At 44.6% G+C, this 22,670-nt stretch overlaps 3 protein-coding genes and 1 non-coding gene across 12 annotated transcripts in view; 3 read left to right on the top strand and 1 right to left on the bottom strand.

Annotated features, from left to right (window-relative positions):
- The first annotated feature begins 3,149 nt into the window (after positions 1 to 3,149).
- On the top strand, positions 3,150 to 4,063 carry CG33673 (uncharacterized protein). Its single transcript, NM_001032047.3, has 3 exons — positions 3,150 to 3,316; positions 3,375 to 3,623; positions 3,682 to 4,063. The coding sequence occupies exons 1-3, from the start codon at positions 3,215 to 3,217 to the stop codon at positions 4,036 to 4,038; spliced, it is 708 nt and encodes a 235-aa protein (NP_001027218.2). The 5' UTR covers positions 3,150 to 3,214; the 3' UTR covers positions 4,039 to 4,063.
- A 105-nt stretch (positions 4,064 to 4,168) lies between these two features.
- CG15357 (uncharacterized protein) lies at positions 4,169 to 4,728 on the top strand. Of its 2 annotated transcripts, none has more exons than NM_001272959.1 (1): positions 4,169 to 4,728. In NM_001272959.1, the coding sequence occupies exon 1, from the start codon at positions 4,226 to 4,228 to the stop codon at positions 4,571 to 4,573; it is 348 nt and encodes a 115-aa protein (NP_001259888.1). In that variant the 5' UTR covers positions 4,169 to 4,225; the 3' UTR covers positions 4,574 to 4,728. The 2 variants fall into 2 exon arrangements, with proteins under 2 accessions (NP_001259888.1, NP_652354.2); NM_144097.2 differs by having other exon boundaries at positions 4,169 to 4,653.
- An 860-nt stretch (positions 4,729 to 5,588) lies between these two features.
- The window catches only part of Wdr62 (WD repeat domain 62), a 59,668-nt gene continuing 42,586 nt past the window's right edge, over positions 5,589 to 22,670 (bottom strand). Inside the window, exons 1-18 of one of the 8 annotated variants that reach the window (NM_001042862.2) lie at positions 21,303 to 22,125; positions 17,731 to 17,822; positions 15,829 to 16,072; positions 15,550 to 15,759; positions 14,980 to 15,399; positions 14,195 to 14,917; positions 12,887 to 14,139; positions 12,505 to 12,824; positions 12,295 to 12,437; positions 11,259 to 11,370; positions 8,485 to 11,013; positions 8,201 to 8,296; positions 7,975 to 8,123; positions 7,832 to 7,907; positions 7,696 to 7,770; positions 7,427 to 7,627; positions 7,215 to 7,368; positions 5,931 to 7,093 (exon numbers count right to left, since the gene is read on the bottom strand). In NM_001042862.2, the coding sequence (NP_001036327.1) occupies positions 6,913 to 7,093; positions 7,215 to 7,368; positions 7,427 to 7,627; positions 7,696 to 7,770; positions 7,832 to 7,907; positions 7,975 to 8,123; positions 8,201 to 8,296; positions 8,485 to 11,013; positions 11,259 to 11,370; positions 12,295 to 12,437; positions 12,505 to 12,824; positions 12,887 to 14,139; positions 14,195 to 14,917; positions 14,980 to 15,399; positions 15,550 to 15,759; positions 15,829 to 16,072; positions 17,731 to 17,822; positions 21,303 to 21,368 (7,044 nt within the window). In that variant the 5' untranslated portion in view covers positions 21,369 to 22,125 and the 3' untranslated portion in view covers positions 5,931 to 6,912. Of the gene's footprint in view, positions 7,094 to 7,214; positions 7,369 to 7,426; positions 7,628 to 7,695; positions 7,771 to 7,831; positions 7,908 to 7,974; positions 8,124 to 8,200; positions 8,297 to 8,484; positions 11,014 to 11,258; positions 11,371 to 11,967; positions 12,013 to 12,294; positions 12,438 to 12,504; positions 12,825 to 12,886; positions 14,140 to 14,194; positions 14,918 to 14,979; positions 15,400 to 15,549; positions 15,760 to 15,828; positions 16,073 to 17,730; positions 17,823 to 21,302; positions 22,126 to 22,670 lie in introns of those variants that run through there. The other 7 variants (NM_001272957.1, NM_001042863.2, NM_001258915.2 and 4 more) reach the window with 7 other exon arrangements.
- tRNA:Gly-GCC-1-1 (transfer RNA:Glycine-GCC 1-1) lies at positions 11,719 to 11,789 on the top strand. Its single transcript has one exon. It is a non-coding gene; the product is annotated as a tRNA-Gly (tRNA).

The raw sequence follows: 22,670 nt of genomic DNA, 5'->3' as shown, positions 1-22,670 counted from the left end.
CGTGGAAATGGGTCTGGAGCAGGAAGGTTGAAGTTCTTGAGCCCGCTCATAAAAATGCAACAGAAGCATCCTTATTAGTCAGGCGGCTCAATTAATAAGGCACGGTGGAAGTGTATGAAAAATATATGAACACATATAACCTTAGTAATTACCAAATATATTCAAGTGCTCAATATGAATAACTTTACTTGACAAGTTCAAATATAATATTTATGTTTATTTGGATGACCTCTTGTAGTCCTGATGTCTTTGGTTTGGTGACAGCGTACTATTGTTGGGCTTTAATACGAACGTCAGGAGCGCGATGCATGTGATGTCCACTTGAGTTGACATCTTTACCCTCTTCCTCTGGCCAAATCACATGAATAATTCAGAGCGCATTGAATATCCAATATCCAAATGGGAACGAAAAGCGAAATCGAGCACTGCGATGCGTTGCTTTTTTATGCAAATAATCAAAGACGACTGACGTACAGTGGGCCCTCAGCATATGCTCAAGCACACCGCCCACTGATTCCATTCGCATGACAGTTCCGGAGAGCCAGCCCTTTGGTTGTGCCCAATTTTCGATGATGACTTCTGACACCGCCTCGCGGCATTCTTTTGAACCAAATCGGATTCCTCGATTCCTATCGTCGTCGAAGGCCAACCCCCAATTGTGGAATGAATGTGAATGGTCCTTCAGCCGTTGTCATGTTGGCCGCTCCCCCAGTCGATTCCTTTTGATGTTTGCCTTATGCACGCCCAGTCGGCCATTCGAGTGTCCATCTGCGTAGCCATCTGGGCGAAGTGTCCCCAATCCCACACCCTATTCCCCCCTTCAATCCCACTGACACAAACCGACTTATTTGGCTAATTGAACGCGGTTGGTCGTTGGCAGCACTTCATGCAGATCTGGCCCGGATAACTCGGCACTCTTCCACTTCTCGGCCCGCTTATGCATGACACCTTGGCACTCCGGACAATACGATTTGGTCACCTGGCCGGACGACATTAATTAAGCTAATTAATAGCTATTGATCCTCGGACAGTGGCAAAGTTTGGATTTCCGCCCGAAGGAAGCTGCTAATGAGCGGTTAGGTGGTAATAGGGTAATAAGACATCTCTGACACAGCAATGCAAGATTAATAGTTTACTTCTAGCAGATATTTATTGTCGATTTGCATAGAAAATACCTCAAAATATCTGGCATTACTTGCATAACATTAATAAGGAACCTTGGTGAGCGAGCACAGATTTAATCACGAACTCATAGTTTCTCCTCTTCAAATGGCATTTTCCCATCCTTAAATAATAACTTCCGCCATATTTGAAAGCCGCCAAAACTGTTTACCCGCCGTAAACAATTTCCGCAGGCGCCATAATTTTTGTATAGCCCCCCCGAAATAAGCATAATATTTTCGCCTTTGTTTTTCGCATATCAATAACTCTTATCGGCGGTTTGGGGGCCGTGGCACGCCCACCGATTGTGCCACAACAACTCGAGCACGCAACAGGGGGAAAGTGCGGAAAATGCGAGCACTCGAGCCTCTCGCTGCACACAATAAAAAATTATAATCCAATTCCATTGTCCGTCGCCGGTGGGGTGGGAGGTGGGAAAATACGGCAGACAACGACTGCGCTTATCGCCCGAAATGAGGCAGAACAATGAGGACACGGATGAGGATGGATGGATGGATGGATGATGCACCGAGGCGGGGATGTAAGTCGAGCGTGAACTGCAGCGTAATCTCTTCCGGATATGATTGCGCCACCAAGTGCGAGGGATTGTCTGCCACCGGTGCTGTGACCTATCAGCTTTGTGTGCTGGCATCTTTGTGTGCCCTGTATCTTGTGTCCTGGCATCACGCGGCTCAGCTGAGTTCAGCCCAGCGCAATCTGCTGCGATTACAATTTCTTAAAAAGCTAAAGCTGCATTTTCCTTTCAATTACGAACGCCCTCGGCGGCTCCTAATGGCCATATAAGTGTATCTTCTGTGCCAACAATGTGCTGGCTAAAAAAAGGAGAACAAAACAACACTTAACCCACGTTAATTGTCGACTCTCTGAACTATGACATGATCCCCTGCCACTCCTCCACATCGAAAGTGTCCCATGTCAATGGCTGGCTGCCATTAGAGGAAGAGGAAGCCACGGGGTGCTCAAGATTTCATTTGAGTATCTATAGTTTGGTCTTCTACACTAGCAGAAAATTTCTGCCCAACTCAACAAGACTCTCGTTAAAAATTCGTTTTGCGAGTTTTGAAATGGTTCTGAACAATTCATAATCAGTAGGATTATCTAAAGTTTGTTCCAGACTGTTCACCCATTCCATATACACATTTTTCATGGATCAGCACCTTCATCTAAAGCTTTGCAGCTTAGTTCTGACCCTTCGATCCTTTGCCGGGGAAGAGCAGCTGACTTGGAGCAGACTCTGGATGGGGTGGTGGTACATAAGGCTGACTCGGGTTCGCTTTTCCGGGCAGCAGTTGCTCGACTTCCCAGCGAGAAGCGAGAGGCGAGAGGCCGGAAAACGATGACAATATGTGATGGGATCGACGCGCTGCTTGGCAACACATTGAAATGCATTCGAGTCGACGTAACACGGCTCAATTAGTGCGGTTCAGCGACTGCCAATGCAGCTTCTGCTGTCATCGTGTCCTCCAGTCTCCGCATCCTCATCCACATCCTCGTCCTGCCCCGAGTCCTTGCGATTCCATTGCTCCAGCCATTGTCCGCCTGTTCGCCTGGCTTTATGTCAACTTCTTGCACGCTTATTCACACCTGAGCACAAAACCGCACCGCGGGTTTTTGCTGCCTGAGGAGTCACGAATGCTACGCCAGCTTCCCAGTTTTCCACGCCGCATTTTCACATTTCCACATTTTCACATTGGCGGGCAGCGAGGCGTCGCTCATTACGTGAAAAGCTGCTGGCAAGGATTCGCCCACATTTCATTAATTAGTCCTCCTTAGTGTGGTCTGCTTCGCCGCCTTTTGGCTTAAGAAAGGGATATAAGGATATATAAGGATATAAAACAAGTATCTAACATGTTATGCCTAAAGATGATGTCCTGGTTCAAGAGGAGAATCTTTTAAATATAGGTATCATTTGATTTCCGAATCTCTGAAAACTGATCCAAGTCTGTGCATATGCTGTCTAGCAAATACATAAGTATATAATATCTATATCCTGTGTACTTCTGGAAAATCTGGATTGAATAAATAGATCAAAATGCCTTGTTTTTCGGGAAGGAGGCGAGAGCGGGAGCCCATGTATTTTGAGGACCGGTATAGCCGTCGGATCTTCATCAGTCGGGTATTGATGATAGTGGCCGTGAGTACTCATGATATAGAAACTCAATGGGTTTTCCATTAACACGAGTACATTACAGATCAACTTACTCGTGACCACGCTGATAATGACTTTCTGTGTGTTCCATATGGGGGCAAGGAAGTTCCTACTGAAGCACTGGTACATAGGGTTAGTCGGAATGGGTATTATATTGATATTTTCCTTTATGATTTGCTGCTGCTCCTTCCTGTTCCGGAGCTCGCCATGCAAGTACATATTACTGGTAATATATGTGTTGGCCCATTCCACTGTGGTTTGCAGTGCAGCGGTTCGATATCAACCGAAACTGGTAGGAGAATATTGATATTTGGGGAGTAGAAACTTTATGATACCAACGCCATTTATAGGTTTTTATAGCCGTGGCCAGCTGTGCTGCCATTGTGGTGATGCTGTGTCTGTTCGCCAGATTTGCTCCTTGTGATTTCACCGGATGCTGGATCTTCGTTTTCGTGTTATCTCTAGTAGTTTTGATCATGGGAATAGTGGCCATTTTCTTCCCAACCATACGTATAGTGTACGCCTCGCTGGGAGTGCTCCTATTCTGTGTGTATATAGTGATTGATGTCCAAATGATAATTGGCGGCGGAACCCACAAAAACGAGTTCGACGAATCGGATTATGTATTGGCTGCCATGTCACTATACAGCGACATTGTATTCCTCTTCCTGTATTTACTAGACCTAATTGGTTTGATAGATGATTAAAAATAAATGTGTTTATATAGAGCTTAAAAACATTTTTATTTTAAATTCGGCTACCGAGCATTTGCTGTCACACAGAAATATGAAAGCATATAGTATACAGGATTATAATATTTCGGAGAGTGTTCTGATTACATTCCCAATTTCGACGTGGATCAGTAGAAACCTAAAATCAATTCTCTAAAACATAATGACTTGCGAAGTGCAGAATTTCATAGATGGCATGTCGCAGACTTTTTGTAAGCACAAAGAGATGCGCAAATGCCAAATGCTCGAGATCCTGGACAAAGTGCGCTCCTGCGATTGCTGCCACAAAAGAAGGCTAAACAACTGCCGGATGGTTAAGTCTGGAGGCCGGAAGCCCGCATCCCAGGGCTGGACACTCTACCTCATCGCCGCCTGCTTCGCATTACTCCTGCTCATGATCATCTATATGATCCATGTGGCCAGAAGATATAACCATGTTCGAGCCTACGGCAGCAGCGCCTGCGGATCCACTTTGTTCTACAGCTACAGCGACTGCGATGTGTTCTACTAGGGAATACTAACCAAGCTCACTTATATTTTGACTCAATTGTTCAATAAAGCTATCCAATATCCATATCCATTGGATAAATTAATAGGTTTGTAAAGTAAGGCCATCATGCTAACTCCAAATTGACGCCGAATCAATACACACTTTTTCCACTGCTCACTTCATTTTTGTATTTATTTTTCCATGGTCCGAGTTACACATTCTGGCATTCAGGCGATGATGGGTCCTGCGAAAGTTGGGTGGCCCAGGGCAGGGGCGTGTCTGGCATTATTGGGAACATTCGTGCTCAACTTTTCACCCGCTTTATGATTGGACGCTGCCGTAAATTATGCATAAAGCATTAGCGCCAGAAAGAGACCGAGCGACGGGAGTAAGAAGGAGGGCGAGTGCTGGCTTTCGGGGTGAGTCCATCATCGAACGTGCCATTCAGTTTTATTGGGTTATCGAGTGGGACAGGACCTTCCAGCCCCACCTTCCCCCTTCCACGGAAGTGCCCGCTTGTTGGCCTAGCTCAATATTGACACACGTTAATTGAAGCCCGCCGGCTGCCAAAAGTATCAATGGCCATCCCTTAGCCGTGGGTCAGCGCCGAACTGAACAACCATTGCCTGCTCACATTGTGTTGCCAGCGAGGGGGGAGGGGAGGAGGAGAGGTGTAGAAGTGGGTTTCCAGGTGGGTGAAACTCTGGGGTGGACCTTGGTGGTAAGCTCATGTTTGAAACCATGTAAGGGTTCAAGTTTACTGTATACCCGTGCCCAGTGCCCCAAAAAATATGTCGTTAATTTAACTTTTAGCTTTAAGGAAAGTTCACCCTTAGCTGGACTTTTGGGGAGGTGGCTGCCCAACTGATTGTGTCCCACATGTTGGCCGATTACGTCACCTGCTGCGCGGTCATTTCTTCGTAGGCTGTAATAAACACCGATTGCCAAGGCAATTTTAAACGATCCGTAATTGACTCACACACCCGGTTTTCCGAACTTTACTTTTGTTCAGTAAACGTTGAATTATGCTTTATTACATGGCTTTCAATATTTCTTAGGTGTAACAATACACAATTCCTGCAGTTAGTCGTTTTAGTCGCTTATAGATGAGGATATTATTTGGTTCTGAATGAAGTCCATCCCATACATATATATATAAAGTTTGTGAGTTCTGGTGTCATTCTATCCTGGTGTCATATGACGTTTGCATATGTGCAGGATCTCTGAGGGTTTAGATTTCCTTGACCCCAAAATCTTTGCCGCCAAATCAAGAAAAGTGTAAGCCTTAAGTTCATGGGGTCTCGGGGTTAAGTCGTTAAGAGAATGGGCCTCGCGTTATTTTGTTAATAGAAATCGGTAGTAAAACAAGAAACAGTTTAATCTTTTCAAAAATTATGCATTATGTATTATTTTTGCTTTGAATTAGTTGTTTTTTAGTTTAGTTCTGAGTTTAGATAGCATAATTAATCGTAAGTGTTGGTTTTCCCTATTTGAAGTTAAATTTAATACATTTTGTTTAGTTGTAAATTATTGTAATGTAAATTTTAGGACTAATTAAAGTTCATATCTAGGTATATATGTATATTTATAGGTAGTGTTATAATTGTTGTAAATACAATCGAATAATTAACTAATACACAATAATTACAGAACAAATTGATTGGAAATAGATTTCTTTGCTCTGATCAAACGTCTGAATATCTTTGATTCTTCACATAAGCAATTCTCAGATAATCATTTGTGGCATGTCTAGATGCATATAATTATAATGTGAGTAGAGGCATACATAGTATATGGGTATAAATTGAAATTTTGGAATATTCAAATTTGACACACATTTCTCGTACTTTTGTCTTTTCTTTTTCATTTGGAGTGATTCGCAAACAGAACGTTAACAAAAAGAGAGAATAAATCATACAGAAAGAAGGCATAGACTAAGCGCACTTTGTAACAATTCGCTCGACTCCTCCGGTCCGGTCATTCCGTATCATTCCGCCTTAAACTCAAATAACACTTAACACGTACATAAATCTATTAAGCTTATTAAACTTAACATTTACAGAATTTAATTCAAGCTAAACGCAATCGGTTGACATATAAATTATTGTTAAAAGAAATGCACACGCGCACAAAAACGAAACAGAAAACTTAGCGGCTACGCAAATTGAACTAATTGCTAAGAAAATAAATTTACATCAACTGTGAATGTTTATTAATTACAAATTAGTGATTGGTTGTTTAATTTGCTTGCCGTTCGCCTGTGTGTGTGTGGGTTCAGTTAAATAAATAGGTGTTGGTTAGTCCTTCCCGCAGATCCGCTGCCCTCGTTTAGTCATTTAGTCTATCCTAAGCTCTACACACTAGGAGTTATTCTCACAGTCATCGGGTTTGTGCTTCGTGCGTAAATTGCTCAAAAGATCGGCACAGTTGTTGACCATCATCAGATAGTCTCCGTTGTCAGCGTTCAGCTGATCGTGGTTCAATCCCCCACTTCCACCCACTCCTAATCCCCCACCTCCGTTGTTCGTCTTATCCGCTTGTCTGGAAAAAAGATACCATCTCGATTAGTACTCTGAATGGGATGCACTTCGATCTAAGCATTGCATGAGTATACAGTTCTTTTTGTGAATGCTGTAGATTCATACTAAACTATCAATCCTACCGATTGGTGATGCTGCTTAGCATATTCCTGGACATGATCAGGGCGTTCTCCAGTTCCTTCAGCAGTAGCGTATTCTTTAGATTCGCATGCAGCTGCATAGCTGCCTGTGTGGTTGTATAAAGTTTATTGATCACATTGTGTACTTGGGCTTCAGCTGCAAGGAAATAAATAGTTAATAAAGATGAGATGTATATTTTTAAATATTTTCTTACGATCTGTGCCCTCAAAATCCTCTGTGGAAGTCACTCCGCTCCGCTGTTTGGCATTTCCGCCGGGGCTGCCACTATTGTTGATCATCAGTTTGCTCTTGTGATCAAATGCCAGGTTCCTAGGCCTTGGTGGCACAATGGGTTTGTTGTTGACAGTGCTATTGGGCGTCTCCTCGGAGCTGGAGTCGTCCTGCATGGGCGTGGCTAATGGAGGAGTACACCTAATTATTTCCGATCGAAAGAGGACGAAGCAAAAGAGGACGAACACTTACCACTGCTAAAGTTTGGCGTCTTTCGCCGATTGTTGTTGACATTGTTAATCTTGTTGCTGTACTGGCGATTCGCAGCTGCAGGTTATGGATTGAGCTAGTTTGATTATTTCTCATTTTAAATATTAAGTTTACTCACCAATGGGTCCGTTGCTGCGTCCCTGTCCGTTGCTGGCACTGCGCAAGCGGTTGCTATCCTCGGGTTCCGAGTCGCTCTACATAAAAATATAGAGGGATAATTTAGTTTTGGAATGGAAAATGGATTGGTTACTCAATACTTACGCCCTGATTGAGAACATTCATTGAGTTGCTGGAGGCACCCAACCCAGTTTTGCCCTGCAAACTGTTCCTTTTGCTGGCCGATCGCGAGACGTTTCCATTTCGGTGCTGGACCTGCGGCTTCTGTGGAGTGCCATTCTGCGATTTTCCAGCTGCAAAGTCGGTCCAGAAATTAGTAATTAGAACTCTTAAGATTTAAACCAGGGTGCTTATAATCGAGGGTGCTTACGCTTGCCAAAGTTGCCCATGTGCAGGTCGCTCAGCGAGCAAGCGCGGCGTATGGAGGACTCCTCGATGGGCATGGGATTGAGCGTTTTGGGATTGCCTGAAATGTGGGTCAGAGATTAGTTTCGGCTCGGGTCATGCGGTTATGGTATTTTCTGTGCTAGGATATCGAGAAATGGAGGGTGGTGTTCAAAAAGGGGAAATAAAAACTAGTAAATAACTGTGCGCAAATGAAGGTGGCGGAAAACTCAAGAGGCACAACAACCAAGGCGGAAATGGGGCTCAAACCTGGCTCCATCCTCAAAACAACAGTCTGTCCGATGCCATCGTGATCAGCGCTATCTGCAGTGATCCCGGGGTTCACCGGATCTCCGCTCTCATCGTCGGCAATCACTTCCTTGGCCAACTCCACACCCTGGCTGTTGTAGATGCCAGTGAAATCGGTGCTCTCCAAGACATCTGGTAAGCTGCAGTTTCTACGGATATTCCTCGCATAGGCGCACAAATCTGAGGCATCTTTGGATGCCAGATCCTCATCTTCTGTGGGATCTTCACCTCTGGCGAGCATGTCAAAGTTCATGGTCAAACTTTTCACATAGCCCTTCTCCTTGGCATTGCAGTTGAAGGGCCTCAATCGCGATTCGGTGGCCAGACGTATTTGCTCCATTTTGTTCTCCTCCATGGCGATTAACTTCTCGATGATGTCGATCTTTTTGGCTATATTCTGGCACTGATGGCTGGTGGAGCTGCCTGCTCCTTTTCCCTTTCCACTTCCTCCCTTTCCGCTGATCTTGCCAGCGTTGTCAAGGTTTTTTCGATACTTTTCCCGCTCCTGCTGTATCTCATCCACCACTGCTTGTAGTTGGGGTTTGGTGTACAGTTTAAGGGTCTGCATGTTCTCCAGATTCTCCGGAGCATTTCCGTTTTCCGCAAAATACATTTCGAAACTGCGCTCTCCATAATCGCTAGGCAGGCTGCCCACCTCCATTTCCGGTGGCTCCTCTTCTCTGGCCTGCCTCTCCCTTTTGGCACTGGGCGTATACTTAATCTGCGAGACTGTATTGAAGCGCACAGAGATCTTTGGCCTATTTTTTTGCCTCACACTGGTGGCCCTTCGACTGCTTTCGCTGGTATCAAAGCGCGAGACTTTCTTTAGACAACTCTGGGTTGTTGATCCTCCAGCCAGAGCTCCAGAACTTACGGAGCTCCGCATCGCCGGCCTCCTTTGCTGTTCCCGCTCCCTTTGCTTTTCCTTTTCGAATTTTTGTAAGTTATGCTCAAATTGCTGGACAACACTGGCGGTTCTGGACTGGGATTTCTGTTTTTGCTGCTTCTCCATGTGGCTCAAGGTGCTGACTAGATTGTGAGGTTTTGCCGGCACCGGCGGCTTGGGTTTCAGTGGTTTTCTCACAAAGAGATTGTCACCTGATTGCATGGGATTCGAATTTCTTTGCTGTCGCTGTTGGGCGAAGTCCGTACTCAAGGACTTGTTAACACCTGAGGTATATTGCTTATTCTTGGATCGCAGAGTGGGTATATTTTCAGATGCCTGAACCTGAGCTATCCTGGGATATGTCTTAGAACTGGGCAGTGGTTTCAATGGCTCCAGATTGTAGCCTGTGACATCGAAGCTATCCGTTGTTGTGGAGTGCTGTTGTCGCATATAGTAGTCGAAGCTGCCGTAGGCATTGGGGCTGTTCCCGTAGGACTTGGACACCGGACCGTGGATAATAAAGTTCCGGATGCCGGCATGGCGCTGTTGAAGAACAGCCACCTGAGTTTGAGGATACTCCAGAGGAGCACTCTGGCAATCACTTTCGTCCGACAGTACGCTCTCCAAGCTGTTGCAATAGCTTCCAGGACCATCGCCATCGGAAAGCAAAGAGAGTGACTCCTGACTCTGCTGGCCGGTGAGGAAAAAACTGGCGCTGGAATGGCGTTGGGTCTCCAGAAATCTGGCCTCGTCCAATCTTCTCTGACTGGCCGCAAATTGCTCGGGCTGCAGAATATCGGAGAGGGAGACCTTCCTCTCGCATTGGTAAAATTCCCTGTAAACGTAATACTGAGTAGTTCTACCAGTGGGCGTGGAATCACCAGTGGAACCCAGTCCTCCCAAGTTTCTCAGATTCGCTGGCATGGAATACGAGGCTGGAATACCGGGCTCATCCAGATCTCCGTATTTTCGGGTGATCTCATCAATCATCTTTTCCGTATCAGCATGAATCATGTCCAGAATTGTTCTAGCATCATCAGCATAAACAGAGTGCCTTTTGGGCTCGCCGAGCAGAGCACCTCTCTCGTTTCCCTCGGCAGACCATTCCACCTCTTCGTGGACTGGAGAAACTGGACAGGATTTGTAGTGCTTTAGGATGCTAGGCGTACGCCTGTTGTTCCCAGCTGGATTCCTCTTTGCCCTTTGTTGCTGCTGCTGCTGCTGCTGTTGGCGATTTTGCGGCTGGGAATGCGAACGCATTGCAGATGTGGACCCCGCTGCAGATCCTCCGAACGGAACACCGGGTGGCGGATGGATCTGATGCACGCCCACATGATGTGGATAGGGCGGATAGTGCTGCTGCACCTGTCGCATCGTCTGAAAGTTTTGTTGCAGCTTCGATTTCGGGGCAGCACAGTTGAAAAATTGTTGCGAGGCAGGAGGCGCATATTGCTGATGTTGCTGCTGGGCTTGCTGATGTGGCTCCTTTGGAATTTGATATTGTTGCTGCACTGGTGGCTGGATTTGCTGCTGGGTATTCGTTGGTGCAGCCGTTGCTGTTGTGTTTTGAGGGCTAGTATACTGCGAAGTGTCATGGGAGTCAACTAATGGGGTTAGTCAAAGTATCAAAGTAAGGGGCATATTGATCACAAATGGTACCAAATCGTTATACATTAGTTTTACCGCAGATGTCACAAATAGGAGAGCAATATTCAAAGAGAGATAGACAACAGAGAGAGCAAACAACGGGAGAAAGAGTTTTTGGTTATATTAGCCTACTATCCAACTTGGAGGGGATATTCATTTGGTTTTAAAGCTGTCTGGGTTCAATATTTCTCCCATCCCTTACCTGGCTTCTGGTAACGTCCTGGTCCTCCGCCCGCATTCCTTGATCCATCCAAGTTGGCTGCCAGACTGAGGTCCGATATGCTATGGCTTCCCCGGAGGGGTCTATGGCCTACCTGTGGGTCAAAGAATATAAAATGAATAAGGGAACATAACCATAAACTTAAGTTAGTAAAACACCCACACACGCATAGTATGTAAATATGTTAAAGGAAATCAAAACAAAAGCATAAGTAAAGTTAGTAAACGCAAAAACATTATGAGTAAAGTTATGGGATTGAGTCAGTAAATTGTGAGTGGTTTTCTTGTTGAGTGGTGTGATATGGAGTGAAAGGCTGAGGGAGATCGCTGATCTGCAGCTCACTCGAATCGTGTGACCAAGCAAGTTTTTCATAATCGCTAGTTTAGGCTATTTTTAGAAACAGCTTAGTGTGGTGGGAATTTGATTTTCATTGACTCACGAAGCATCGGTGGTTCAGTGGTAGAATGCTCGCCTGCCACGCGGGCGGCCCGGGTTCGATTCCCGGCCGATGCATAAATTAATTTTTTTGTTTTTAGTTATTTAAGCAATTTTTAAAGAGTTATTTTTGTTTTTATAGAGTAAGTATTATAACAATGTGTTGTTTTATTTTGTGATTTTTAAAGCATTGTGTTTAACAGCATTGTCGTTAGGAAAGCAAAACATCTTTAGATTCCAACATAAATCGGCTCACCTCAGCTATAGCATTCAACCGTGTGTTGCCATTTTTTCGCGTACCCTAAACACACAGAGTCGGTCAGGGTTTTATTATTTTTTTGTTTTTTTTTTTTTTTTTGGGTGCATGTGTTTTTGGGGTGGGAGGTTGGAGATTGGAGGACGGACCAGACACCATAAACAAATAAGGGACACATATAAAAACACAGAAGAACAACAAAAGAAAAACACAAATTAAATGGGCAAATAAAAGTGCTCAGATAATGGAAAACCGACGAAGCAGTAAAGTCCGCACAGTGGGCACAGTTAAACGGAAGTAAGGTCACTCTTGACCCCCAGCACTTACATTCTCCAGCTGCTGCTTGACCTTGTTGATGACCTGCAACAGCTCCTCCTTTTTGGTACTTGTATACGACTTGGTGATGGTGGGCGGCGCGGCCACGCTTTTCCCATTCTCCGTATTGTGCTTGGCGCTGATGCTGCGGCGACCTGGAAGATGAAAGGATATGCAATTAAATCCATAAAGAGATTTCCCCAAGATAAAATAATATCTTACTGCTGCCACCCCTTTCCATTGGCGTTGTTAGTCCCGGTCCCTCTGGCAAAGCGGCGTGCAGGAAGCTGTTGGTGCTGCTCTGGGGCAGATTCTCCGAGCTGCCACCCAACGTCGAGGCCAGCGACCGTTCGGCATTTTCGGCACTGGGCGTGGAGCCTTCGTCTTCGGTATCGGAGGTCCCAGTTCCGGTGCTCGCAGTATGCGAACTTCCGTTTCCGCTGAGGGCCGAAGGGGTAAGCTGAAGGCCGGACTTTTCAAACTTCTGACGGCGCACCGATTTGCGCAGCTCATCCTCGTTCATGGCCGTCACCTTGAAATCTCTGCAAGAGAAAAAGCATTCGTTTACATTATTTGCTACTATTATTCATTTGAGTATACTAACGTTGGCGTGCTGGGCGCGAGGTTGTTGTAAAACATTCCGTGATCGGAGCTAGTTCTCTCTCCATCGGAGATGTCCTCCACATCCCCATCGTGATCATGGGTATGGGTATCGAATCGCAGACCCGGCTTTAACCGTTTATCCGGCAACTGGAGACGCTGTTGGGCAGCTCCAGAACCCGTTGACATGGCACCGTTGGAGGCAGAAACAGCAATCGAGGAAACGGAGGACACAGTGACCACCGTTCCATTGTTGCTGCTGCCAATAAACTTGAGTTCGCCCCTTCGCGTCTCCATTCCCGAATCGATGGAGGAGTCCTCACTCAAGTAGGTTTGATTGTACGTAATGTCCTTGGAAGAGGCACTATTGTAATCAGAAGTCTGGACATTCACACCGCTGTGACCACCTACAGACGAAACGGTTCCCAGAGGACTTTCGGAGTTGGAACGCAGGTCATCGGCCGTTTCCAACTGAGTGCTCCTTTGGGCCCATCTTCCCCTGGCCCGTGGTGCCAGTCCTGTCATCTGTTGACTGGGCGATGAGCTTAGATTTCCCATCGATGAAGCAGCATGCATGCCAGGCACAGTCGCAGATCCACCACTGGGCGTGGGTATGGATAAGGCCCCACTATCCGAATCGGCAGCTGCTTTTCGCATCGCCCACTGAGGCAGTTGACCCACATCGGAAAACCTTTCGGCCACTCCAAACTTGGGCTGCAATTGCGGCTGCTCTATTTCACTGGTTGGCGATTCCAGGACAATACCATCCGGTGGCGAAATAGGAGCCAAGGGTCGCGGCAATGGAGCATGCCCAGATCTGAGACGCTGTTGCGACATCCTGGCCTGCATGGTCACTATCATATCGTGTGGCACTTGCCATATGAAAATGCAACCGTCGCCACTTGCGGAAATTAAATGTCTGCAATCGTTGGTGAACTTAAGTCCCGTGACCAACTCGCTGTGACCGTACATCCTTGCCATGCACTCGTTCGAGTAGTAATCATAAACAGCAAGCGTTTTATCCGTGCAGGAAGTGGCCACATAGATGCCACTGGGATCGAGACTGAGTTTGATCAGACTTCCTTCGTCTGAATGAGAGCCCTTGAAGGTCTTTGTTTGCTTGGCATTCTGGGTTCCGTAAACCCGCACGTTGCGATCCTGGCAGGCTGTCAAAATGTGCTTGGCATTCGAGTCCACCTCCATGTCGTACAACGTCGTCTTTCCTGAGGTGTTGGTGCCCCTCATGAAAATATTTCCCTGTTAAAGAAAAAGGTGAGATCATCCAGGCCATATAAAGCAACACAAGACTCACCTGAAAACTCCTAAACATAATGGACTTGTCGGCGCCACAACTGATCATCTGGAAGTTAAGTCCTGCACCTACAAACTTGATGGAGGTGATGGAGGAGCTGTGATCGTCCAGCGTTTGTAGCAGTAGATAATTCTGCGCCACGTCGAACACATGGATCAGCCGATCCCTACTGGCACTGGCCAACAACTTTCGCTCGATCTTCTCGTTGGAATACTCCAAACAAAGCACCTCAGACTCATGGGCTTCGATGGTGGTGAGCAGGCGCAGATTGACCAGACTGTACACGCGTATGTTGCCGCACCGATCTCCACTTGCCAAGTGCTGCAGTTCCGGACTGATCTTGATGCACCGCACTCCATTCCTTCCATCGTAGGAGGAGTTTCCAGCTTTGTCGAACAGAGACGAGCCCTGATCCTTGATAAACTGCAGTTCATCGTCGCTGTAGACGATCTTCAGCAGCTCCTTGGAGTAGATGTTCCTTCGGTAGATATCGTTGTTGGTGCATCCGTCCAAACCCCAGACACGGATCGTGTCGTCCGACGAGCAGGTGACGAAGCATTCCTCTGGAAGGGTTTGCGATGGCTCCCGCTCCACGTTATATGGCACTGTCTCCACGCCCCAGATGCAAGTGGAGTGATAAAGGAACGAGTGCGACTTGCCCACTCGTGAGATGTCGCGCAGATCCCAGATGTAAAGAGAGTGATCGTTGTAAACGCAACTCACCTGAAAAAAAAACAATTAATAATTAGTATTCAATTATTGCCAAACTATTTAAAATACCCTACCTTCGAACGCTGTTCGTCGAACACCATGGCAATGCAGTCGGGGAACTTGGCCTGCTGTGGCACCGACATGATGTGGTTGATCTGGATGCCCTGGGCCACATCCACGCCCAAGTAATGAGTTCTAGGCAGAGTGGTCACGTATTCCAGCGTGGCCGAATTGAAGATGCGAATGATGGACTCCGCACACCCCACGAGAATGAACCTCTCATTCACGCAGATACAGTTGGCATTGGTGGTGCGGCACTGCACCCACTTGTCGAGCAGGCGGCGGGAGCTGAACTCCACCAAGTGTCCTTGCCGCGTGATGGCGTACGTGCTCTCCGCACAGATCCCCTTGCCGCACGCCACCGCACAAAAGTCGTTGTCCCGCAAATCGCCCAGAATGGCGCTGCGACCCATCAGGGGAATAGGATCCTTGTACTGCAAAGGACGTAAATCATTAGCTTTTGACCTTCAGAATAGAGTGTGTCATTAAATATTCAAAGCAGCAAATAATTTCCACTGTATTGTATAACATTTAAACAGTTTTCGATGTTCAAGGACATGCCTGCACTTTAGAGTCCTGCTTACCTTTCTGCCACCCTCTAGATACCAGTATTTCACGTGGCGATTACCCACGGTCACAAAATAGCTGCCATCCTCGGAAAAGCACACGGCAGCCACCTTGGAGCTGATTTTATTCGAGGCCATCTTGAGGTTGGCCCGCCAGTCGAACACATTCACAATCATGTCGTGCTGGGAGCCCACCGAAACCAGGTACTTGCCAGTGGGCGAAAAGGCCTGCGGATTAAGAAGAGAGCGTTATTACCTTCATTTAATTAAATAAATGCAATAAAGGCGAGGACTCACCACACAAGTGACGGCGTATTTGTGGTCCACAAACTCTGCAACAACACTGCCGCCGCTGCAGTGCTCCAGACTTCCGTTCGGAGTCTCCAGCTCCCAGACCTTGATGGCCGGATTGATGCCACACTCCCCGGTGGCCACGTAGCGACCACACCGGGAGAACGCCACGGATGTGAATGCTTTGCGGGAGGTGTTGACCAGGTAGGCCTGTGTCTGGCGTTTTGCGTTGAAGAGCACCACGGTGCAGCTGCAAAAAGGGAGATATTGAATTTTTAGTACATATACATATACTTAATACATGACGCAGTCACTTGAATGCTGCCACAACAGAAATCACAAAAAATTAGGATTAAAGTAGTAAGCAAAATATAGGAGTATGATTAATTACTACTATCGCTATAGACAGCTTTTTTCCGAGAGTATTTCGTTAAACTGCTGATTAAATGCCAAATGAATTAGAATGCTGGAAATGATATCGCATTTCTGAAGACTTTTACAGAAAGTGTGTATATAACTTACGATGACTGTGCAAAACAGTTTGTAATTAATATTACATTTTGATTAGACAACAAGGGGGGAAATGAATATTCACAGCGTACCTTGCAGTCAGCCTTTTTATTTAAATATTTATTATAAACAAGTTGCCTAGTCCCTCTTCACCCAATGCTATCATCTACTGGCCCCGATCACTTAAAGACGTCCTTGACCACGCCAGACGGCTAAGTTGGCTATACATTTAAAATGCCCAAGGATGCAGGCTCTGCTCTGCTTGGTCCTTTCCTTCCACCTTGCCACCTTCAACCACTTCCTGCCTCCGCTTAACCCTCTAATGCCAGAAGCTAACTGCTGCCCGCCTGGCTCATTATTAAGCTCTTTGGCTGCCTTGGTTTTGTTTTCCGTTGATGCTACTGTTGCTTGGTTAATGAGCACATCTCGCCCACATCTTTCACTTAGGGCTATACACTTCCAGCTGGGATATGCTCAACTAGGACATACATATGTGTTTATGTACTTTAAAATAAACATATCCATAAACAAATATTAAATATAAAAACGAATAGTTAACCAACTGCCTGTTTCACATTTATTTATGACACGTAATTAAAAAAGGAATTAGAGTGCATTTCACTTTCGCGTTAGCCTGCAAGAGCATTTTCCCTCAGCATTTTCTATTTATTCGTACTATGCATACATGTGAGCCAAGAAAAAACTTTTGCATCGCAATGGAAGCGTAAATATGCCCTTTTTGTTAATGCGCATAATTAGTAGACTTCCCCGGCTTAATTTACTATAATTGAAATGTTGTCGGGACCAAGAAGCGGCAAGTTAAATGGGCAAAAAGGTTCGGATTTAAGGGGATCAAGTGGGCGGCATAAATTGACTTTCTACCAAATAATTGGCGTGGATTTTCTTTAAACCAAATATCAAACGTCATCGCACTTCATTTCCTGCCGCATTCCATTATCACTAAGCTTTCGCTTAACCAATCTGTCATTGGTGATTACACTTATTCAGTTTATTACGTATACGCCGTGTTGAAACGTATTGTGAGCTAGGCAAACATTCAGTGGCATATGCAAATCCTCTGCGGGAAAACAGCAATCTCGTTGACATTATGTCACTTCTGCCCCTCCTGTTTCCCCCCCCCCCCCAGCCGGACTGTCACAGATTTTCCTCGACGAGATGGGAAAAGTGCAGCCATGTGCGACAGTTGAGCAGAGATAAAATCAACCATTTTCATTGCATTTTTTTTTTTTTTTGGGAAAACTTAAAGCGAAAATTCAACGGAATTGCATCCACATTTTTCTGACGCAAATAGGAAATGAGTGGGCGGTTCTGATGGTTTCGTTTTCGAATCCACAGGATATGTCACGTCCTTGAGGTACATACATATATGAAACTTACCCAGCTGGATAGGCCAGCAGGCCGCTGACTGGGGACACATCCAGAGCCGCATTGCTGCACACGGTGAGGCCCAGGACCTTTTTGAGTTTTATCTGCAAATGGAAAGAGAACAGCACAACATTAGACATTACATCACATCACTCGGGGACCCGAGATTATTTGACTAGTTTTTGTACTCTTTTCGCTTCGGCAAGGTCGCGATAATATTTGCTTAAATAAAAACCAAACGAAGATAACTTGCTGTGTGAATTGTTAACGCACACAATTCGCACATTTATCATGTTGTTGCCGTTTGTTTACATATGAGCCCAGCCTTATACGATTTACATAAACATAAGCAAATGAAATTGCCTCAGCATGTTAACATGATTTTCCAATGTTTTTGTACCGTTCATCGTTCATCAATAATTTAATATCAAGTTTTCTGAACTGATATATTTCCCCACAAGGAGCGAAAGCGGGTATCATATTTCTTTATTAATATATAAACAACTGTGTATTAAAAAAAAAAAGAGTGTGATTGTGTAACCAAAATGATATACGAAAATTGATTTTTACTTGTAGTATCTAAATTTGAACTCCACTCGTCTCACAAGTGAGGAAATGGGGGGTGTAGCTTACTAAAACAACACTTGTTACCCAAGAACCCTAATGATTTCATTCATTAAAACCACACAAATATGGCTCTTTGTATTTCCATTTGGCTTTTGTATTCAAAAGCCGCCTTGTTACGCCTCACCAGAGTTTCACCTTGATCTTGCCCAAGCTACCAGCTAATAAGTTATTAAAAAAAGCCACATAAACAAGTAAAACAATTAGGGGCGTACGGGGCTCAGAGCAGAACAGGTTGATTTTTTCAGCCATGGCAATAAGTAGCATGGTGAAAAGGAAGTGCAAGTCGACAGAGTGCTCAGACACACTACCGCATTCGAAACGAATATTGAAACTAATAGATACAAAAGGCGGACAGACGTAAATCAGAACCGAACAGTGGGCGATCCGTAAGACGACTCTGTCAACTTTGGCATGCGGAGAGCATCCAAAAGATGCTTGATTGTGTTTCTGCGTCGCAAATGCGAAACGCAAGCTCGAATTTCGAATCCGATTGCTCCGATACAAAGTAAGCGAATACATTCCGACTGAGATCATCTCGAACTGGCGTCGAAAACAAAACAAAACAAAGTGGCTCCAGCGTTTGTTTACTACGAGAATTATTTTATTGGCTTGTTTCAGTTAAGCGCGAATATCAAGCCACACCAACGCAGCTCTAAAATCTATATTTTAATGCATAAGGTCGATCTAGGAAACCGGTTTTCGAGTATCTCACTCGTTGCTCTCCCGCATATTTGCATTTTTAATGACACTGATACGCCGTGAAATTGTAAACAGATTTTCTGGGCATGACTAAAATGAAGCCACAATGAAAATATGCTAACCATGACTGTAAATTATAATCAAAGCTTCCCCCGAAATCATGACCAACTGGCATCGATTTCGTTTGAGTGAAAAACCAGAGAGACATCGCAATTACGGGGCGTATGCGCAACGAAATCCGTGAGTTGGGCTTAATTCGTTTTCAAATGATAATTAGGCAGAGCAGCCAGCAGCCGGAGGGGAAACAATTATTGTTTTTTTTTTTTTTTTAATTTCAACACATTCATTTGTTTGGCTTAAAAGATTCTAAATAGTCAAAAAATGTATGATACTATACTCCTGTTACGTACTTTAAAACATATTTCTTCTACCACAAAGGCACTTTAAATTCCATTTGTTTACACATTTACTTATTTTTGTCCAAACGGAAGTCAACACACGCCATTCATCAAAGCTTAATTTGGGAGCTGCCAAATACAACTGAGCCACAAAAAAAAAACTAAGCCAAAAGAAGCGAAATTCTTTTGTTACATATTTGGTGTAGTAGCGAAATTTATGAGCGCCAAAAAGGAACACAAATTTCCATTTTGTGCGACAGATGCGGCAGTTAAATGGTAATTAATTATGACTTAACGAGTGACGAGAGACTGGCCCTGACCAGCCGTTAAAATTGGCCAATAGGCCCGCGGCAAATCACTTTTCGGTCAAGTGGCTTTTGGCCCAATGCCCGCAGTTCGGGCATAATGAAGTGCCTGCTTTTGCTCGGCCTGCTGCTCATTGTTTTGGCCAAGTTCAATGCACGCAGCTGTTGGCTGCAATTGCTGGCCAAATTCTAGGCTCCATACCCAAACCCACATGGCCTGAAGCGACTGAAGCATTTCGGATTTCTGCCCACAATCCGAGCGAAAAAGGCCACAAATAAGCTGAAGCATTTCCAGCGGACAGGTGTCAACCAAGAATCACGCAATGAAAATGTTTACCTTAAGGCCACGAAAGCAAAGAGCTGAAAAATATGCAAATTGAAAGCCTTCTCCGGTGAGAACCAAAATTGACGGTGGATTATTTTGGGGCTACACGGTATGCGCATCCACTTCTGCGTTACTTTATTAATATTTATATATTAATTGAACATGTTCATAAATTATTATATTTAATTCAATCAAGTCACTCTGTGGAAAACATGGCATGCCGCAAATTATTAGTTTGGTTACAGTCCAGCAGCCAAAACCCAACTGGCGCCTAAAACAAATGCCGGGCTTAATTGCCTATTGGCTTAATCAATAAACGAATAATCAAGCAGGAAAAGATTTTCAAGCTGAATTTCTTGCATAATTAAGGCTTGACTTATTGAAAGCCTGATAAGTCACTTTTTGGAGTGTGGTATTATCAATTGATTATTAATTCTGAACATAACTATATGCTAAATCTGTTCTCTTTGGCACACAGAATTTGTGAATTGTGTGTATTGGTTATTTTGTTTGTCCTACCACGTTTCATGCATTGCCAATTGGCTTTCATCGGCTTACTGGCCAAACGAACATGGCCCCCAAAACAAAGCAAAGAAATAAAAACAAGTACACAGAACAAAATCTTTCTAAGCGCTTGAGGAATTACGAATTCTTTGTTTTAGACTTAAGTAAATATTTTTTAAGGTGTAGACAGAGAAATACTGCTGCACAGTATAGATTCAGATACATTTGTACCGACAAGGCGCTTACGTGAGCAAAATGCTTATGACTATAAAAACAAGCCAAAAGATTTTCGATAGAACCAAATCGAAATGCGCTGGATTTTTGAAATACAACTGGTATTTTCTATTGAGATTCCTCCTTTGAGTTTCACAATCCGCCGCCACTAGCTAATTGCCCATAATTACCCTGGGGCAGCTCGGGCTCAAAATACTAGAATACTTTTGCCGGGCAAAAACCACAGAAATCCATTACAAGTGCGGAGACAAAAGTTTTGTAGCGAAATGAATCATGCGGTGGATAGTCTACCCGCGAGTGGGCAGAAATCTCAGTCATGGATATGAGCGAGTAGAGTCTAGGCCATGTCCACACAAAACGGATGTTGTTCTGGCCCATATGCAAAGGGGAAAGGCCGTTTGCTTTCTTCGCCAGTCGAACGAAAGTTGAAGTGGAACCGAGATATCGAGGGCGAATCCGTTCCGGCTATAAAATAATCTGGACGACCTTTACCTCGTAGGCTGCCACATCCTCCTTGCCGTAAATGGCAACTGGCGACGAGTTTCGGGGGGCGAACATGGCTCAATCTCTTCGAAGGTCCTCGAGGACACCCGAAACCGCATTCCTCGGTGCGGAGTTCACTTATTCAGTTAATTGCGAGTCGGGACTCTTTGTTATCTACACTTTTATGGCACATTTGAGACAGACGCCCACCAAAAATACAAAAATGTGCTTAAGGCTATAAATTCGTAATTGTTTTTGTTCAGTTCAACTCTTTTTGGGGGCGTTGTGGATTCGTTCGTTTTTCGTACAATTAATAATACACTTTAAATAATACTTTTTAGAGTTTTTTTCGTTGCTTTTCGGCTATTTTTGATGACTAGTCTTTATAGCATTGGTTTTTGCTTCTCTTCTTTTTTTTTTTGCGACTTTGTCAAGGTCGAGTTGTGTGTTCTCTTTGTATCCGGCGTTCGGTTCGTTGTATCTTTCAGTTTCAGTGCTGCGGTATCTGTTTAGTTTATCTTTTGCTTTGCCACCACCGAAACTAAACTATAATTATTTTGTATTTTTCTAAGACTTTTTCACTGCGTTTCTTCAACTTTAGTCGAGGGTTTCATAAAATATTCGTTGCACGTTTTTCGCTGGCTTGCTTGCTAATTTCTTTTTACAACAATCAAAGCGTCGCCCTATAATTATTCAAAAAATTGCTGCTCGTTTGTAGTTGCTTTTAACTATTTTATTTTTTTTTTGCTAGCTGTTGTTGCATTAAATTATCGTTATTTTTTTCTGTCAGCCGTTGTCGCGTATCGTTTTTTAGCGCGGCTCAAATGAAACTGGCGAGATTTCAGCGATTTCAGCCACGACTTTGCCGATATCGAGTTGAGCAAACGGAGAGCTTGAGATATGGCAAGAGCTATATGCTATAAGCTATATGGAGAAAAATTGTAGAGAGAGGAAAACGCTCGTTTGAGACCTGTCCGATTGAGTTTTTGAGCGGCACGCACACGTATCTGCCAGATACTTAGATACTCAGTCTTCGTTCTCTGAAATTTGCATATTTCACCATGGAAACACGTTTCTGGCCCCAAGTCCAAAATAGCAATCGCTGTTCTAACACGCGAAATGAGCAAACTACTTTAGATCGACTGCAACTTTGGTGCGGGAGGGCGGTGGAGAAATGGTGGGGACTTCAACTTAAAACACGCTAAAACAATTAATCAATTGCCGCTAGTTTGGGCACCCACGATTGCTTTAATTATTTTATAATCTGCATACACACTGTGGAAAGTTATGGTATCTAAAGTCTGTCTGCACTGCCCACCGACTGCAATAAATTCTCGAAGTTACGGAATCGGTGGGCGTACACGTTCCCTCCAAAAG

Source organism: Drosophila melanogaster, chromosome 2L (genome assembly GCF_000001215.4).
Source record: "Drosophila melanogaster chromosome 2L".
Taxonomy (NCBI): Eukaryota; Metazoa; Arthropoda; class Insecta; order Diptera; family Drosophilidae; genus Drosophila; species Drosophila melanogaster.
Note: the sequence above shows the minus strand (reverse complement) of the source record. Positions and strands in the feature narration are given on the sequence as shown.